The following is a 19277-nucleotide window of genomic DNA, read 5'->3' on the forward strand; positions in this document are numbered from 1 at the left end:
GAACACCTGGACCCATCATTCCAGGAACCCACTGGAGCTGCCTCCAGCTCTGGGCTCTGGACAAGGAGAGTCCAGAGGAGGCCGCGGAGGGGATCAGAGGGATGGAGCAGCTCTGCTGGGAGGAAAAGCTGGGAAAAGTGGGATTGCTCAGCCTGGAGAAGAGCAGGTTTAGGGATGACCTGGGTTTAGGCTCCCTGAAAGGAGCCAGGAAGGAAACTGGAATGAATTTCCAGGGGTCTGGGGTGCCAGGAAAAGGGGGTTTATTCATTTGAATTAATAAACCCAACCTGACTGTGAAAACGATGTTTTTGCAAAGCACTGAGAGCAAGTCTAACAGCTGAGGTGACACAGGGTAGATCTGATTTTTCCAGGAAAGATTTACAACCTGAAATCCACTTTTTTTTTTTAACTCTGAGTGCATAAAACTGAAAAATTACAATGCTCCCCCCAAACCCAAAAATCAAAGCTCAACAGTTTTTACCACAATACTGGAGCTTGGGGGTTTTTCAAGGTTTTTCTAAAACACAGAAAGATCAGGATGAGAAATGCTTTTTATAAGTGTCTGGAGACCTTTATTCAATCTATAAATCCAAATCTCTCTGGATTCGGAGCTGTCCAAATTGCAGACAATGTGAGTTTAACAATGGGCTTGATCTTTAAAAAACAACTTTTTCCAGGACACAACTTTCAGTGGAGCCCTGAGCTGCAACGTAAGAAAGTTTAGGTTTAAGCAGAGAAAATCCAGAGGCTCCTTAACCAGGCAATTATCTATTTTTAGATTTTTTTTCCTCACATCCTACCAATATCAAGCCAGTTTTATGAGAGGGCAGCATAGTAGAAAATATCTAAAATTGAGACAGGAGGGTAAAAAAGTTCATTTTTCTAACTATCCCAAAAAAAGGGGTGAAATTCACTGTACAGGCAGAAATTCTGCCTGTAGAGCTCAGCACCTTCTGAGACTCTGAGAATTTAATTCCGAGGGGAAAATGAATTTTTCCTGTTGCCAGTGGAGCCTCCTCCCTGCTCCGCTGAGGTGCAGCCACACCTGTGAGAACAAAAACAAAACAGGAGCAGAACCCGCCCCAGCATGGTTCACTTAGGACCAGGAACAGCTCAAAAATGAATTTTTGGCTTTTATCCCTCCAAAATGCCACGTTCTGGAAGGAAGATATTCTGTTAATGCAGTGATTTTTATGTATTAAAGGCCAAAAAAATGGAAATTTCTGCATAAGGTATAAGCAGTCAGCAAGGGGGATGTGTGGGGTTGTCACCCTGCTCGGGAAAATAAGAAAGAAATAATATATAAGAACGAAATATATAAACTTTTCAGCCAGGAAAATGAATTAATTGAGAGAAGAGCAGTTCTGCACAGCTCAGAAATCAGGTGGGCCAAGAGAAATATCTGGAGGGAAGGAATGGTTCAGGATTGTAAACTCCTGGCTTTTGATGAATTAAATTGAATTCTGAATTAACCAGAATTCAAACACCTATTTTGAGGTCAGACTCAGGCACCACGAGCAGGGAAGGGAAAACTCATCCAGCAGGAGAAAACAGCCGAAAGCCCCCCCCAAAAGTTTAATATTTGATGGAAGAAAAGCTAAAAATGTAAATTATTTAGCTCTGCCAAACAAGAGCTAAAGGTGCTGTAAAGCTTTTGGTGGTCAAAGCAGGAAAGGATTTGATGGGAAATATTTTTGCAATTTTTTAGGATATCAGGAACAGAGATTTGAACTCCAGCCTACCTGAAATGCAGGATGAGGTGCATCCAAAGGGATCTCCTGGAGCCAAAATTAATTCCAGTCTTGGCACATGGCTCCAGAGCCCTTTTCTAAAAGCAGCACTACAACAACTGCGTGTGTTTTTAGCAATTTTCTCTCTAAAAATAGACACCTAAATTTACTCTGGATTTGTGTTCCAGGGCGTGTCTTTTGTAAGAATTCAAACCTTCAATGAGGAGAGCAATAAAGAGATTTATTAACCTGCATCTCCAGCAAATTCCAGTGGCCAAGGAGTAAAATTAACAAGGCCAGGACTAATTGGCCCACTGGAAAAATCCCCTTCGTTCCAAAGCACATCCAGCTCCAGAGATGAGGGGTTCACAGGGGTGAGTAAATCCCTTTTGTGATTGATTTTGCTGCAAATCCATCCCAATCTTAGGAATTATGGGGCTCAGGGAGTATTTCTGGGGGAAGGAAGGGTAAAAAAAAAACCAATTTTTGAGCTGATGACAGAAGGAGAGCCCTGAGGTGCTGCCAGGCCCTTTAACCCTCCACTCCAGGTTTCATTTCATGCGCTGGAAATGCAAATTCCAAGGTTGGATAGCAGAGGATTTGTCCTGGATGAGTTCCCCCCTCCCCAGGAGCACAAATACTACACCCAGCGAGCTCCATTTCCCCAGGATTCCACACCAGAGTGTCACAATTGATCTTTACCCAGCTCTATACATTCCTTAGGCCAGCAGATATTGCATAATTCACCTATAAAAAGCAGCAGACAAGCAGTTAAACATTGCCAAATCTGCCAGAGATGCATTAAATGTGCTGCAGAAGGGATTTGAAAGAGCCCAGCTCGTAAATTCTTCCCAGATAAGTTGTTCTACAATCAAGGAACACCTCGGTGGAGTTCCCAGGCAGGGGAGTGAATCAACTCCAAGGAAGGGAATTTATGGGCAGGGAAACACCAGGAAGTTGGGAGGCAGCCCTGCCCCTCACAGGTGATCCTCTGGAGCACTAAAAAAATTCAATTTAAAAGCCTAAAAGCCAGAGGCAGCTTTGTTTCTGCTGCTGGACAACACCAGGGCCACACATCCCTTCTTTGTTCCAACCCTTCCAAGAGCCAAAAAAGTGGGAAAAAAAAGAAAAAAAAAAAAAAAAAAAAAAGAAAGTTTGACCCAGACACTGAGTAATGCAAGTGCCCCGTGCTGATAACCAGGCCCTGAGAGCCAGGGCTGGCGTAATTAAAGCTCCAGCTAACAGAGGAATAATGAAAACGAACCATTTCCACCCCACAATCTTAATTGTGCTCGTGGAGAGGCATCCCCACGCCCTCAACAAATCAAGTTTAAATGCTGGGAGATGACATAAGTGGCAGAACAATCACAGGAGTGTGAGCAGGAGACTCTGTTCCAGCTCTGGCTCTCCCACGGCCACTCTTTGTCCCAGCTGGGACCAGGGCTCCTTGTGAAACAGTTCATTTAAGGATTTTTTGGGGTTTTCAGCTGTGATAAATGGGAATTATGTACTGTCAGTTTATGTAATTGTTACACAACTGCACGGACTTCAAAAGTATTCATGTGGCCACAAATGATATTATTTAAAAATCTGGAATAACCGGTCAAAATTTTAATAGATGGGTTACCAGAGCCTTCAGAAGCACAGCTCCGAAAAGGGCTGTGAAATTCAACTTGTCAAGATTTCAGGATCATTCCTTTATCCAGGGGGGACAATTCCCCGAGCTGAACACGGGAACACACCACAAACAGGTCCCACTCCTTTTTCCAGGCTTTGAAATCTGCTGCCCCCTCTTATCTTCTGCATCACCAGAGGTTTTATCCTCTGAAGATAATCTGGAGGTGCCATGCAAGTGGCAACATTTATTATTGTGGCACAAAGTGCTTCAGGTTATTTATAGGTCCTAAAGCCAACACAAGTGTCCTGCCCCAAAGCCAAGGCTGGGACAGGTTTTTTTTAGGGTTTGAAAGCCCCAAATTGTCCACAGAGGGCTGCAAATCCTATTACTGGAGTGAGTAAGAATAATCAAGTGTTTACTTGTAATACCTTGACTAAACACCACAGCCTGCACTAATTCCACCCTGCTCTTAAAGATGCCAAATAACAAAGCAAACAAAGCACTTGGGAGGCTCTGGAAACTTTTTTCCTGGTTTTGGGGGGTTTTTATTTTTGGTGCCAAAGCCTCAGAACTCACCCCGTGGGTCAGAAGGCATCACTGGTGTGGATTATTGCCATTATCCAGCTGGGATGGAGCACAGGAGCTGGCAATTATTGTGGATTGGTATTAAAGAAACAACAACTGGATCTTCAAGGGGAGACAGCACGGGTATTTTCCCCACCCAAAAATCAAAAAATTTTTGTTTTAACATAAACCCACTTTTGCCTTGATGAGTTTACAGAGGCTCCAAAGCTCTCAGGTGGTGCTGGAAACAGGACATCTCTGCTGAGCTCAGGTTCAGCTAGAAAAGGTCCTTAATTGAAGTCATTTGACCCCAAAAGCACCCAAACGTCTTATTGTCTAGACCAGCTCAAAAATATGCTGATAGTTATTAATTTTTGTTCATCAAGCCTTGTACAGAAAGCATCCTGTGGGTGAGCTGGTTGTTCCTCTCCCCATCAAGGAGCAGAGCAGTCCCCCTCTAATTTTCTGGGATTGCCCTGTGCTTTGGGCACTTGGCAGCCGCAGGAAACCTCTCCAGATTCCCAGCCCTGCTCAGGCAGGTGAACTCACCCCTGATCCACTTCCCTGCCCTCACTTCAGGCAGCTGGGAGGTGGCTCCTCCTGGGCTCACGCTGTTAAAAGTTATCCAAAATAAAGATACATTCTTTAGATCTGTTTCAAAAACCTCGCCCTCTGGGGTTTGCTGGGGTTTCCCTCCTCCCTCTCTCCGGTGGGAACTCCGGAGCAGCTCTCCAGGATGTGAAAAGGGCTTTTTTTTTTACAGCCCTGTGGGGTCACTGCTTTTCCCTCAGCACGTGCCCTCGGTGCTGGTGGGAAGTGCAGGATTCCCCGTCTCCAGGTGGAATCCTCTGCTCCAGCAATCCACCTGGACACAGCAGGATATTCAAATCAACCTCCCCAGGAATAAAGCCTGCAAACCAACCAGCCCTGCCAGGAGGAACCTCCGGGCAATTCCTGCATCCCAGCGTTCTGGGATGTTCCCAAGGCTGCTGCTCCTCTCCTCCCCTCCCCCCGAGTGTTATTTTTAACCTGGATGATTTCAGTGATCCCATTTACAGCCCCACAGCTGTAACAGGGCCGGGGTGTGAGGACAGGAATAGGTGGCTGGGATTAAAGAGGAAGAAAGTGGGAATTTCTCAAACCGGCCTTTTTTAAACTGAACTAGCCCAAAAGGCAGCAGCGGTCCCGAGGCTGGAACCAAACCCCTGAGCCAGGATCAAATCCGCGAGGAGATTTAGGTTTTCAATATTTCTGTCACATGACACAAAGTTACTCATGTCTGCTTGGGTTCCTGCAGGTCCCCAGAGTCACAAGATTCCCCATCATCCCCAGCCCTGGGCCTTCCCCAGGGAAGAGCTCGCCTTCTTCTCTACCTGTGCTTCACATCCTGCAGGTTTTATTGCCTCATTGCATTTATTACCTGTTTAAAGCCAGGTTTAACCACCCCTTCAGTACAGCAAGGCTTAAATCTGTTCACCTCTCAAGACTTAAAACCTCCCTCAAGTATTTTTTAAGCTCTCTGTGCGACCACCTAATTTTCAGGGAAACAAAAAAAAACAGTCATGCCATTATAATTCTGTAGCTCTCTGAAATCGCAAGGAAAAAAAAAAAAAAAGGTGAAAGCAAATTCGGGAAATCTTGGCGGAGCAGCCAATGAGAATGACTGGGAGAGACTTGAGGGATTTCACAGAACTGGTTCCGGCTCTGAAGCACGAGCACGGCGAGGAGGATTTTTCTCGCCTTGCAGAGAAACGCGGCGTTCCGGGTCCGCAAACCTTCTCCCCGGCTCTTGTCCCCAGGCTCTCCCCTCGCAGCTCTCCATGGCACCGAGGCCTACCCTCACCGAGAGCCACACCGGGGGGCACTTCTCCTTTCACGGCTTATTTGGCTTTTCCAGCAAAATCCCCATCCATCCGCACGCCCGCGCGGAGCGCAGCACGGGGGGGTCCCCGAGGGGCTGGGGGCCCCGGGGCTCCCGGCCGGGCACAGCCCGGGGCTCCGCGGCGATCCCGCATCCCGGCCCGGGCCGGCCCTGCCCGGGAGGAGCCGCCCGGGGGGACCCGCGGGGGCCGCAGCGGGGCTGGGCGGGGCTCCCCCCGAGCCCGGCCGCGTCCAGGGGGTCCCGGAGGGGCTCCGGAGCGTGTGGAGGAGGTTTGTCCGTCCATCGCGAGTGGAAACACGGAGGAGACGCGGGGGGAGCCCCGAGGGGCCTCCCTGCACCTGCCCGGCCGGGCCCTGAGGGTGAGCGCAGCGGGAATGGGGCGATCGCAGCCAGGCGCGTCCCTCAGGGCCCCTCGCCCCCTCCCCGGCCGTGCCCTGAGGGAGGAAAGGGGGCCCTGGGGGCGGGCAGGAAGGGGAAGCGCCCCGGGGCGAGGAGGGGACCGAGGGGTCCCCCCGGCGGGGCGCGGGCTGGCGGGACCCCTCGGGGGCGGGGCGGGAGGAGGGGGATGAGGAAGGGGAGGACGGGGAGGAAAAGCGGGGGGGCCCCACCTGCACGGCGGCCTCCAGCTTGCCCTCGAAGGTGAAGTCGATGAGGTCCGGCTTGAGGCAGAGCCCGTAGTTGAGCGGGGACACGTCGGCGGGCAGCCGCTCGAACGGCCGCTTCTCCGGCATGGCGGGAGCGCGGGGGGTGCGGGGCTGCGCCCCCCCCGGCGGGGCGGCGGCGGCGGCGGCGGGGGGGGGGGGGGGGGGCGGGGGGGGGGGGGGGGCGCGGGAAGGGCGACGAGGCGGCTCCGCACGGACACACCGAGAGGGAGCGGCGGCGGGAGCGGAGGATGAGGAGGAGGAGGAGGAGGAAGATGAGGAGGGAGGGGCGGGGGCGCGCGCGCGCTCCCGGCGGCCCCGGTGGGGGAGAGGGAGGGGGGGAGTGGGGGGGGGGGGAGGGAGGCACGCGGACGGCGCGTGCGCGTGCGCGCGGCGGCGCCACGCGGCCGCGCACGTAGCGCGCGCGGGGGGGGGGGGGCAGGGGGGGGATAAAGGCGGCGGGAGGAGTTGCGTAAGCGCTGGCGGGGAGTGCGCCTGCGCGAAGCCACGCCTCGCTCGGACACGCCCTCTCCGCTAGGTCACGCCCCTTCCCGGCGCGCCTGGCCACGCCCCTTCCTTGGTGCTGCGGGACGGGGCAGCCCCGGTAATGGGGATCCCGGTGAGCCCCGGTAATGGGGATCCCAGTGAGCCCCGATAATGGGGATCCCGGTAATGGGGATCCCAGTGAGCCCCGGTAATGGGGATCCCGGTAATGGGGATCCCGGTAATGGGGATCCCGGTAATGGGGATCCCAGTGAGCCCTGGTAATGGGGATCCCGGTAATGGGGATCCCAGTGAGCCCCGGTAATGGGGATCCCGGTAATGGGGATCCCGGTAATGGGGATCCCAGTGAGCCCCGGTAATGGGGATCCCGGTAATGGGGATCCCGGTAATGGGGATACCAGTGAGCCCCGGTAATGGGGATCCTGGTAATGGGGATCCCAGTGAGCCCCAGTAATGGGGATCCCAGTGAGCCCCGGTAATGGGGATCCCGGTAATGGGGATCCCAGTGAGCCCCGGTAATGGGGATCCCAGTGAGCCCCGGTAATGGGGATCCCGGTAATGGGGATCCCAGTGAGCCCCGGTAATGGGGATCCCAGTGAGCCCCGGTAATGGGGATCCCGGTAATGGGGATCCCAGTGAGCCCCGGTAATGGGGATCCCGGTAATGGGGATCCCAGTGAGCCCCGGTAATGGGGATCCCAGTGAGCCCCGGTAATGGGGATCCCGGTAATGGGGATCCCGGTAATGGGGATCTCAGTGTGTCTGGTCCGAGTGGGCCTGGCACAGTGCATCCCATTAACTGAGGCTCCCAGTGCTCCCAGTTTGGACAGCACCCCATTAACTGCGGGCTCTCAGGTCACCTGGCCTGGGTGGGGATTGGCACAGTGCACCCAGGGGCTCCTGGTTTTGGGGTGACACTGGCACGGGCACCCCGTTAGTGGGGCCTCCCAGTACTCCCAGTTCAGGGGGATGATGGCTCCCAAGCCTCCCAGTGCACTCAGACTGGGGGGCAGAGCTGGAATGGTACCCCCATATTGGGACACCCGGGTTTCCCTCTTTGCTCTCTATATTTCATAGTTATTTCTCACTATTCATTCCCCAACGAGATTTATTTTTGTTAAAAGTGATACTTTGCTGCTTAAAAAAGAGAAGTTAGTGCTGAGCTGGTGAGAGAGCGAGCAGGGATTTGTGGAGGGGAGTTGGATTCGAGGAGGGAATGGGGATTTGGGAATGAAAAGAGATTTGAGGAGGGAAAAGGGATTTGGGGAGGGGAGTAGAGATTCCAGGCAGGGGGGAGCAGGGATTTGAGGGAAGGAGCAGGAACTCAAGAGAGGGAGATGGGATTTGAGGAGGAGAATAGGATTCGAGGTGGAGAGAAGGGGTTCGAGGAAGGGAACGGGGATTTCAGGGAGGGAGCAGGGATTCGCTGAGACCTGGAGGAGCCGGCGGCACGAACTGGGGCACGGAGAAAGTACAGACAGCTCTCAGCACATGGCTACAAAAACCCAGCGCCGCCGAGCCCGGGTTCATCCGGGGCTGCCGCGGGGCCGCATTGTGCTGCAGAGCCCCGGGGAAGGAAAGGGAGACAAGGGAACAGCTGGAAACAGCTGGAAACAGCTGGAGCCGCGCGGGGGGTTCAGGCAGCTGCCGCCCTGCTCCACGCTGCCAGCTCCCAGCGCCGCGGCGGGGTGCGGAGCCCCGCGGGACACGGGGACACGGCCAGGCTGCGGGATGGGGGGACATCGGCGCTGGGAGCTGGTCCAGGGAATGTTTTAGGATTTTGTGGAATCCTAGCGGAGTGCTGGGCGGAAAGTCCCGTCTGCCCTGCAGCGAGGGAAGGGCTGGACCCCACGGTTTGGCGAGGAGGCTCCGTGTGGGATTCGCAGCCGGGATGGATGGAATTGGACTCAGCCCGGCAGTGGCACGCTGGGGACAACCCGAGGCCACCGCAGCAGGAGAGCAGGAGAAGCCACAGCCGTGCTGGGGGACTTTGCCAGGGCAAAAATCCCGTCCCCTCCCGCCTTGCCTCGGTGCTGGCACCGCGAGTGGCCGCGGGTGACTGTCCCTGGCAGAGCCACGGGAAGGTCAGGGGCAGGATAAAACTATTCCTGGAGCAGAGCTGCTCGGCTCCGCGGGAGGGAAGCAGAGGGGATTGTCTCCTCTGAGCTTTAATTCGCATCCCGGATGGCCGCGGGGTCACTGGGTGCCCTCCTGGCCCGCCGGGACGGGGGGGTCCTCGGTAGCCGCGGTGGCCACGGGGGTTGTGCTTGGCAAAGGGCTCCGGGCGCTTTCCGCGGGTGCTGCTCCGCACGGGAGATGCTGGGAGGTGACAGATGCTGCTGTCAGCAAGAATCCAGAAAAAAAAAAAAAAAAAAAAAAAGGAAGGAAGAAAGAGAGAAAGAGCGAGGCTCCACGGAGAAAGCCGGGGGGAAGCCGCCGCCTCTGCCGTGTCCCGACCAAACCGGGTCCTCCTGTAGTGCCAGACTGCGGAGGGCCCGGGGACAAACGGACGGGGTGGAAGCCAGGAGCTGTAATTAGCCCAGAGCCTCTGCAGCCTCCAACCGCTGTCAGTGCTCCTTTCTAATTAGGAAAATCAAGGGAAAAAAAAACAAGGAGGGGGGGGGAAAGAAAAAAAAAATTCCCAAAAGAGGCTTTTCTTTACTTCTCTCTCTTTCGCCGGAGTTTTCGCGTTGCTGCCCGGAGCGGGAGCAGCCGGAGGGCACCGGCTAATCCTGCCTCGCAGGTCTGGGCCGCCGGCTTAGGGCTGGAATCTCTGGTATTCGGGAGCACGGGGACAACAGCGCTCGAAGCTCTGGGGCCTCTTGCTCCGCGGGTCATTCCCGGGGGGTTGGGAGGCGTGTTTCCTTGGATTTTCCCCTCTCCATGTGTGCGTGCCGCTCTGCCTGTCCCTCCCGCCTCGCCTCCGGGCACCTGGGACGAGTTAAACAAGGATGGAGGCAAACGTGGCCCAGCCCCTGCCTGGAGCTGGCGGGGACAGTTTGGGGCGGGTGCCGAGCCCTGATCCCAGCCCTGATCCCGCTCTCCCACGGGACAAATCCCCACGTGGTGGTTTTGCAAGGAGAAGGGCGCAGGTGGGCTGGGGACATCATCCAGTGGCATCTCCACGGCCCCATCCCAAATTTCTTCGGGGATGCTCCCAGGCTGAGCCCCCCAGGAGCCCCCCACGAGCAAGGACGTGGATCCAGAGGGGTCCCAGGGCCCCCAGCGCTGCCCACGGAGGTGAAGGCGGCCGGGATGGCATCCCGGGGCAGCCGGGAGAGCCAGCTGGGCTGGGAAAATCCAGCCCCACGAGTCCAGGGCCGTGGGAAAGCGCCGGGGCCGTGGGGCTCTGGGGCCGGTGACTCAGCCCCGGCTGCTCCAGGATTGGCTCCACAGCTCCCCAGCTTCACCCCAGTTTTCCAGAGGGCTCCACTTTTCCCACCGGGGGTGCTGCGGGCCTCTGCTATTTTTGCCCCCACTCCAGTGAGCACCACGCCGAATTTTGGGAGGCGCTGGCGGGCTGCAGATGCCATCCCCCCACCCAGCGGGCCCCGGCTCCCCCCGCGCCCCCCGGCCCGGCCCCGCACGGCCGCTCCCGGCTCGTCCCCGCTCAGATAAGAGCACGGGCCGGGATCAACGGTCTCGGGCGCAGCGGAGCCGTCACTACACATTAACCAGCTGTCCGATGGAGCAACGCGTCCTCGGAGCCAAGATCAACAGTCCCCAAAGCAAACTGGGAGCGGGGCCAGGCGCAGCGAGCGCGGCCGGAGCCTCCCGGCGACCCCCCGCTCCCGAGGGGCCCCTCCGGGCTTCGCACCCCGGGCTGGGCTCGCCTTTGGCTCTGCGGGCCGGGCCGGGGCCGCGCCCTGCGGGCGTGGGCGGGTGATGAGCATCCCCAGGGTGTCCCGGCGGCTCCCAGGGATGGGCTTTCAAGGGAGCCGGGTTTGGGATGAGCTGGTTTGTGTTTCAGAACGGGGATGCCGCGTCCTGCATTGTCCCCGGGATATTCGGAGAGACCCCCGAGCCCCCCCGCGCTGCTGGCAGCATCCCGGGGGTGCCGTATCCTGGGCTGTCCCAGGGACACCCGGAGGGACCCCTACCCTCCATATCCCCCCCCCGCCGCCGGCAGCATGCCGGGGGTGCCGCTTCCCGGTGTGCCAGCCTGTCCTGGGGGCACCCGGAGGGACCCCTGCCCCCGACCCCCCTCCACCTCCAGCGCCAGGGGCTGCTGCGATGGGAAATCCCAAACGCATCGCACAAACCCCACGGAGCTGCTGGGGGTGCAGGAACTGGGGGGGCTCTGGAAATCCGGGGAGGGGGTCTTGCGTGTCCAAGGGGGGCTACGCAGATTTGGGGGGGCGGGCGGGGGCTCTGCGTGGCTGGAGGGGCCCTGAGGGTCTGGGGGGACAAATCTGGAGGTCCGGGGGGGGCTCTGCAGGCCGGGGGGAGTGCCCTGCGGGTTAAGGGGGGGGTTCTCCGCAGCTCCAGGGGGGTCACTACGGATCCGGGGGGGCCCCTCTGCAGGTCTGGGGGGGGGCTCCGACACCCGCAGCATCCCCCGCGTGGGGGATGGGGGCCGTGACGTCCCGCCCTCCCCCACGGCCCGGGGGTCCCCCCGCCCCCCGCACTGCACCACGCACGGGGGTCCCCCCTCCGCGCGCCCGGGGCGGTGGGCGGAGCCTCCCGCGCTGGCCCCGCCCCCCCCGGGGCTCCGCAGCCGATGGAATTTTCCACTCGCGGGCGCGGCGCGGGCTCCCGCTGGCCACGCCCCTCCGCCGCGCGCGCGCGCCCCGCGCGGCCCCGCCCACGCCTCCCTCCCCCCTCCGCGCGCTGTCGGCCCCGCCCCCTCTCCTCCCCCCTCCCCCCCCCGTTCCCGCCATCCCCCGCGGCGGGGCGAAGATGGCGGCCGCCATGGCGGCGGGGCTGGGCCGCCGGGCCCCGCGGCTCTGCGGGAAGGTGGGGCCGGCCGGAGCGGCGCGGCGGGGCGCTGGGATGGGCGCTGAGGGGGAGCGCGGGGGGCCGTGGCGCGCGCGAGGCGTGAGGGGAAGGAAGCGAAGGCGCGGGCGGTGCTGGGCTCACTCCGCGCTCTGCCGTCGCCTCTCCTCAGGCCGCCGAGTCCCTGCTCCGTGCCGGGGCGCTGCCGCCCTGTGTGGTCGTGCCGGTGAGGAGCAGGAGGAAGTGCCCGCGGGTGCCCGAGTGGGCCCGGGAGCTGAGCCCTGAGGAGAGGGAGAGGCGGCTCCGGTCCGCGGCGCCGGTCTTCCCGGACGAGCGCGTGGAGCGCACCTTCTTCTTGGCTTGCACGGGTACGGCAGCACGGGTGACGAGAGAGAGAACCCGGCGGAATTCCTTCCCCACCGTTCCGTCTGGCCGGGGGAGAGGCCTCCCTGCCTGATCTCCAGAGCTGCCGGTGCCTTTTTCTTGAGTCCTGGAATCCCGGAGGGGTTGGGGTTGGGGAAGCCCCTCCAGTGCCGCCCCTGCCGTGGGCAGGGACGCCTTCCCCCATCCCAGGGTGCTCCAAACCCCGTCCAGGGACACTTCCAGCGATCCAGGGGCAGCCACAGCTGCTCTGGGCACCCTGTGCCAGGATCTGAGCACCCCCAGAGGGAGGAATTTCTTATTTCTTCCCAAAATCCCCTCCCGAGTCCTTTTCTCCACCTGTAAAAGTGGCGCAAGGCTACAAGGATCTGGAAAGTGGCGTCGTGGAATGGTTTGGGTGGCAAGGGACCTTAAATCCCATCCAGTGCCACCCCTGCCATGGCTGGAGAGGAAGGAGAGGAGGATGGGAAGGCCGCTCTCCCAAAAAAGCCACGTTCCACCCAAAACCCCCCTTTCCATTCCGAGCCAGGGCTGGGGAACCCCACAGAAGCCCAGGTTTGGAGGGAAGGGACCTTCAATCCCACCCAGGGACACCTCCCACTGTCCCAGGCTGCTCCAGCCTGGCCCTGGACACTTCCAGGGATCCAGGGGCAGCCACAGCTTCTCTGGGAATTCCATCCAGCCCCTCAGCACCTCCTCAGGGAGGAATTCCTTCCCAAAATCCCCTCTAAACTTCATTTTGATGCCATTTCCCCCCTCTTCCCTGGGCTGTGAGGGAGCGGCAGAGAGCGGCGCCTGTGGACGGACGTATCCCAGGAACTCTCTACTTGAAATTCCCAGGAATTCTCTCTCAGAAATTCTCCCGTTTCCCCTGCTCATCCCCTGGGTTCTGAGCCTCCTCCTGAGCTGCTTTTCCCACCCCCAGCTGAAATCATGGATCCCTACGTGCCTCCCGAGGGCGATGCCCGCCTGACCCCGCTGTCCAAGGACAGCGTGAAGCAGCAGGTGCAGAAGCTGAGGCAGACAGCGGCTTCTCAGCTGGCGTACGTACCCCTCGTTAGCTAATTAGCTTCATTAACCTGCTGCAGCAGCTCTGCTCTGCCTGCCCTGGGTCTGTTCCTGAGGTATTTCTCCCCAAGTCACCTCAGGGCCACCCAGGAACCCCAAATCCCCTCAAAACTCCCCCAGAACACCCCCGAGTCCCTCCCAGTCACCTCCAGGTCACCTGGGACCCCCCAGATCCCCTCAAAACTCCCCCAGATCCCCACCCAGGACCCCCCTGTGTCCCTCCCCTCAAAACTCCCACAAACCCACCCAGGACCCCCCTGTGACCCCCACCTTGTGTTCCCTCCAGTCACCTCCAGGCCACCCAGGACCCCCCAAATCCCCCCCCAGTGTCCCCCCAGGTCACCCAGGACCCCTCAAATCCCCCTGCAGGACTCCCCAGTGTCCCCCCAGGTCACCCAGGACCCCTCAAATCCTCCCCCAGGACCCCCCTGTGTCCCACCAGGTCACCTCCAGGTCACCCAGGACCCCTCCTGTGTCACCCAGGACCCCCCAGTGTCCCCCCAGGACCCCCCAGTGTCCCCCCAGGACCCCCCAGTGTCCCCCCAGGTCACCCAGGACCCCCCATATCCCCCCCCAGGACCCCCCTGTGTCCCCCCAGGTCACCTCCAGGTCACCCAGGACTCCTCCTGTGTCACCCAGGACCCCCCTGTGTCCCCCCAAATCCCCCCCAGGACCCCCCAAATTTCCCCCAGGACCCCCTGTGTCCCCCCAGGTCACCCAGGACCCCCCAAATCCCCCCCAGGACCCCCCAAATCCCCCCCAGGCCCCCCTGTGTCCCCCCAGGTCACCCAGGACCCCCCAAATCCCCCCCAGGACCCCCCTGTGTCCCCCCAGGTCACCTCCAGGCCACCCAGGACCTCTCAACCCCCACCAAACCCCCTCTGTGAGGGGGCTGAGGGATCTCTGGATCATTTTAGGATTAAGGGCTTGTTTCCTCCATTTTTTTCCCCATTTTTGTTGTTGTTCCCCTTCCCCTGGAGTTCCCACCTCTCCTGCTGGGAACAGCCACGCTGTGCACTCCCAGTTTTTTAGGATTCTTTGGATTTGGCTGTTTTGTGGCCACCTGAAGGTTTTGTCTTAGTGGGGGATCTCCAGTTCTCAGCTGGTAAAAGCTGGGATTGAATCCTATAGGATCCAAACATCCAGGACAGCTCCAATTTTGTTCTTTCCTTAATTTTTTGTTTCCCAGCCTGCGGAAGATCAAGGATCACGACCCAGATTTCAGCACCAAAGCCTTCCCTGAGAAAGCCCAGGAGATATTTATTGAGGCCCACAACTCCCTGGCAAAGTAAGGCCCTTCCCTGACCCACGAGGAGCTGGAATTTGTGGGGGAAATGTGGAATTTGTGTGGGGGTAAAAGTGGAGTTTATGGGGAAAGAGGGAATTTAAGCGAGGAATTTGTGTGGGGGAAATGTGCAAAGGGGGAACTTGTGTGGAGGGGAAAAGGGGAATTTCTTGGGAGGGAAGGGGGAATTTGGGGAAAAAGGGGGAATTTCTGTGGGGGGAAAGTTGGGACTTGAGTGGGGTAAGGAGGAATTTGTGATGGGCAAAGCTAAAATTTTGTGGGGGAAAGCTGGAATTTGTGGGAGCAAATGCAGGAATTTGTGGGGGAAATAGCAGGAATTTGTGGGAGCAAATGCAGGAATTTGTGGGGGAAAGCAGGACGTTTTTGGGGAGCCTCTTTCCCGGTGCTGAGGTGACCGGCGTGTTTCCTCTGCAGCTTTAACAAGCAGAAGCTTCACTCCCTGGTGACCGAGCGCTGCTACCCCGTAAGTGCCTGGAATTTCGGGATGTCTCAGCTGGAACTGACCCCCAGGGATCATCAGTCCAAGCCCTGGCCCTGCACGGCACAATCCCAGCAATCCCATCCCTGGGAGCATTGGCCAAACCCTCCCAGGTTTGGGGTCATGACTCCTCCAGTGCCCAAAAACCCCCAGGATCAGGAACTTCTCCCTAAAATCCAACCTGGCACAGCTCCAGCCGTTGCCTGGCTTCCCAGAGCAGGGATTGGTGCCTGGGTCACTTCCACGGCATTTCAGACTTTCTAAATTTCATCCTCTGCCTCGTTGTTAATGGAATTTTCCCTTTTTTTTTTTTTTTTTTTTTTTAAGGTTTTCTAAACCTGGCGATGCCTTATTTTTTTTTCTGGATTCAGCAAAGAGCTGGGAGGGAAAACCCAAAACTCATCAACAAGCAATGAAACGCTCGTGGTGTTTGCTAATTGTTCCCATTAACATCCAAACCGAGTTGTGTTAGAATCCCAGATCCTGGAAATTTTAAACTTTCTGTGCTGAAGAGCACAGACCCACAAGAAACTACTATATTTGACCTAGGACCATAAAAAAACCTTCCAAAATTGATTAATAACACTAAGATTGATTAGAAGTAATATCTCTAAGTAAAAAACTTAAAATTTTAAAATATAACAATGTTTATAAGGCAAAATAGAAGTTTTAGAACAGTAACTAATTGTTCTTCACAAGATTAAGTAGTATTTTATAATCAGACAGAAAAGTCTGTGTTATGGACTTGGAGTAATTAGTTATTAAGTTAAAAATAAAAATAACTTAAATATAATTTCTTAGTTAAATAATTTAACCTTAAAACACCATATATAGAAAGATAGTTAACTGTTTTGTAACTTATTAGTAAAATGCTGTAAAAATCACAACTTATAATATCAATAAAAATAATAAACATCTAAACATAAATAAAACATAATCAACACCTAAACACAAATAAAACCTAAACATTTGCACCTAAACCTAAATTCCATGTCAAAAACCTTCAATCCCAACCTTAACAAAAACAAACAAACAAACAAAAAAAAACCAAACAAGAAGCACCTGAGCTGATTTTCGCTGTCAGGAGCGAGCAAATCATGAATAATTTAATTAATTCCAAGCTGGTTTCTGCTGGCAGGACATGGTGCGTGGGAACAGGTACAAAACCATCCGGTGGAGGTTTGTGGAGTCCCTGGAGCCCCCCAGGGTGGTGCACGTGCGCTGTGAGAGCGTCCTGAACCGGGGCAACCTCTACGGGCAGGTGACAGTGCGGATGCACAGCCGCCAGGTGAGCCCGGGGCTGGGGCTGGGGGCTTCAGTCCCATCCAGTCCCGTGGGCACGGACACCTCCCGCTGTCCCGGGTCATCCAGGAGCCTTCTCCAGCATGGACAGTCCCAGTTTTCCCAGCCTTTCCTGGGAGGTCACACTTAGGTCATCCAGGAGCCTTCTCCAGGGTGAACAATCCCAGTTTTCCCAACTTTTCCTGGGAGGTCACACTCAGGTCATCCAGGAGCCTTCTCCGGGGTGAACAATTCCAGTTTTCCCAGCTTTTCCTGGGAGGTCACACTTAGGTCATCCAGGAGCCTTCTCTAGGGTGAACAGTCCCAGTTTTCCCAGCCTTTCCTGGGAGGTCACACTCAGGTCATCCAGGAGCCTTCTCCAGGGTGAACAGTCCCAGTTTTCCCAGCTTTTCCTGGGAGGTCACAGTTGGATCATCCAGGAGCCTTCTCCAGCATGGACAGTCCCAATTTTCCCAGCCTTTCCTCCTAGGAAAATCCATCCCTCCATCTTCCCTCACCAACCCCAAGCTGCTGCTAGCCAGCCTTTTTTTTTGGGCTGGAAATCCCTTAAATCCCATCCCATGGGCAGGGACACCTCCCACTATCCCAGGTCACTCCAAACCCCATCCATCCTGGGGTTTTTTTTGGCTCTTTTGACAGATTTTGGCCATCTATGACCGCTTTGGGCGGCTCATGTACGGTGGGGAGGAGATTCCCAAGGATGTTCTGGAATATGTTGTGTTTGAGAGGTACCTGGTGAACCCCTATGGAACGTGGAGGATGCATGGGAAGATCATCCCAGAGTGGGCCCCACCCAAGGATCCCATCATTAAGGTGGGAAAAAGCTGGAAAATGGGATCATGAAGGGGAAGGATGGGATCATGAAGGGAAAAGACTGGGAAAATGCAGCTCCCTGGGGATCATTCTGGACAAAGCTGAGCTGCCTGGGAGGGGAAGGTGGGAGATTCATCCACGGGCAGAGCTGTTTGGAATGTCCATGGAATTGTTCCCTGGAGCACCTGGGAGCTGGAATGGGAGGCTGAGGGCCTGGAATGGCTGAGGGCAGGTGTGGGATCATTTTGGGAATTATTTGCCCCTTGTGCCTGACCTTGAAAAGTGGCTCTGCCTTCCTGTGTCACTGAAAATAGATCTTGGAGAAGCAGGAGGGGAGAATTCAGTGTAATTCAAGGCTTCCCATCCCATTCCCTTCTCCTGCCTCCACGTGATCCCCCTTTTTTTCCATTTCCAGAACCCTCTGCTCCCCTTTTTCCTGCTTATTTTTGTCCCTTGCTTTTGCAGACCGTGATGATTCCTGGCCCAGCCCCAGATCCCTCACAGGAGCGTGAAACAGTGAAGTAGAAAGTTCTGGAACGTGGACAGGGACAGCAAACAGGCCAGGAGAGAGGATTGGGAATGTGTTGGACGTGGCTGTGCCTTTGGGAATGGGCTCCAGCCACTCTAAAATTTGCCCTTCAAATTGAAGGGACAAATCCTTCAAAATGAGCAAGCCTCACCCTCGCTGGGTTTCCATGAGGATGAAGAGCCTTGGGAGCATCCACAGGCCACCCTCTGTCCTGGAATTCCATGGGAGAGCCCTTGGAATATTTGTCACCTCCATGGGAGGTGCCACAGACCTGCTGGTCAGTCATTAAAACTTCACCAGTGGCTGTTGGCGCTGTTTTTTCTCCATCTGTCTTTCTCAAACTCCTGTTTTTTAACGGAAACCAGGAAAACTTTAAATCAAGTTCTGTGGTGAGGGGGCTGCTGCCGGTTGGAGTTTCCCAGAGGAGCTGCAGCACAGCTGATAATTTGATTTAGTTTCAGGTTTGATTCCTCACAAGGGGCTGGGGTTGGTGTTGGTGGCAGAGCTGGTGCTGTCACTGGGGGACTGGCACCATCCTGTGGGCACCGTGACATTTGCAGCTGTCCCTGCTTTTCCTGGGCTGGGAAAACACTTCTTGTTTTTCCCCCCTGTGAGGCTCCTTCTCTATTCCTGCTCTGCTCAGCCAGTTCTCCTCACTCACAGAGAAAAACCCTTCCTGCTCACCCAAGAACAAACCCTTTTCTCCTTCTCGTCCTGCTTTTTAACTCAGCCACTTCCAGAGCGTGGGAGAGTTCAGGGAATTTTTATTTCTTCCTTGAGAGGGATTTTGCAGAGCTGTAAAAAGAGGAGCTGTGGCTCCTTTTTGCTTCTCAGTGTTCCTTTTGGGAGGGCAGGACCTCCTCTTTGTGCTGTGCTGGGAGAGGAGCCAGCAGTGGAATCCCTGCCATGTCCTTTGGGATGCCACAGGGGTGTCACAGTCCCTCTGTTCCTAAAAAAACCCTTTTCCATGGAGCCTCTGCCTTGCTTGGGAGCTGAGTGTGGGAGCTCCGATCCCTCCGTGGATCTCAGGGCAGGAGGGGAATTCCTGAACCCAGAGGGAGGAGAGGATTGGGATTGTTCAGGCTGGAAAAGGGGATTTTTGGGGTGACCTCATGGAGGATTCCCTGAAGGAGCTACGGGAAAGATGGAGAGAGTGATGAAGGGACAGGACACAGGGAATGGGTTCCCTCTGCCAGAGGGCAGGGAGAGGTGGAATATTGGGAAGGAATTCCTCCCTGGGGGGGTGCTGAGGGGCTGGATGGAATTCCCAGAGAAGCTGTGGCTGCCCCTGGATCCCTGGAAGTGTCCAGGGCCAGGCTGGAGCAGCCTGGGACAGTGGGAGGTGTCCCTGGATGGGATTGAAGGTCCCTTCCCTCCAAACCTGGGGTTCTGTGGGGTTCCCCAGCCCTGGCTCGGAATGGAAAAGGGGGTTTTGGGTGGAACATGGCTTTTTTGGGAGAACGGCCTTTCCTTCTAGTCAGCCCCCCTCCAGCCACTCAACCCCTCCACTGCTGGATTTCCTCTCCA

General features: G+C 56.4%; 2 protein-coding genes across 2 annotated transcripts in view; one reads left to right on the plus strand and one right to left on the minus strand.

Annotated features, from left to right (window-relative positions):
- NPEPPS (aminopeptidase puromycin sensitive) overlaps positions 1 to 6717 on the minus strand; it is a 32491-nt gene extending 25774 nt beyond the window's left edge. The window contains exon 1 of the mRNA XM_068211859.1: positions 6403 to 6717. Coding sequence (XP_068067960.1) covers positions 6403 to 6525 — 123 coding nt within the window. The 5' untranslated portion in view covers positions 6526 to 6717. The remainder of the gene's footprint in view (positions 1 to 6402) is intronic.
- Positions 6718 to 11817: 5100 nt separating this feature from the next.
- MRPL45 (mitochondrial ribosomal protein L45) lies at positions 11818 to 18061 on the plus strand. Its single transcript, XM_068211977.1, has 8 exons — positions 11818 to 11894; positions 12046 to 12241; positions 13180 to 13297; positions 14512 to 14610; positions 15043 to 15091; positions 16245 to 16394; positions 17048 to 17221; positions 17687 to 18061. Exons 1-8 carry the CDS (start codon positions 11838 to 11840, stop codon positions 17744 to 17746), a joined length of 903 nt encoding a protein of 300 aa, XP_068068078.1. The 5' UTR covers positions 11818 to 11837; the 3' UTR covers positions 17747 to 18061.
- The last annotated feature ends 1216 nt before the right edge of the window (positions 18062 to 19277 follow it).

The sequence above is a fragment of the Anomalospiza imberbis genome, chromosome 22, assembly GCF_031753505.1.
Source record: "Anomalospiza imberbis isolate Cuckoo-Finch-1a 21T00152 chromosome 22, ASM3175350v1, whole genome shotgun sequence".
Classification (NCBI taxonomy): domain Eukaryota; kingdom Metazoa; phylum Chordata; class Aves; order Passeriformes; family Viduidae; genus Anomalospiza; species Anomalospiza imberbis.

Bases quoted from the DNA above. Each gene is read 5' to 3' on its own strand.
- MRPL45 (XM_068211977.1), top strand. From the start codon at position 11,838: ATGGCGGCCGCCATGGCGGCGGGGCTGGGCCGCCGGGCCCCGCGGCTC. The intron at 12,242-13,179 runs GTACGGCAGCAC...TCCCACCCCCAG, and splicing joins CTTCTTCTTGGCTTGCACGG to CTGAAATCATGGATCCCTAC. The intron at 14,611-15,042 runs GTAAGGCCCTTC...TTTCCTCTGCAG, and splicing joins GCCCACAACTCCCTGGCAAA to CTTTAACAAGCAGAAGCTTC.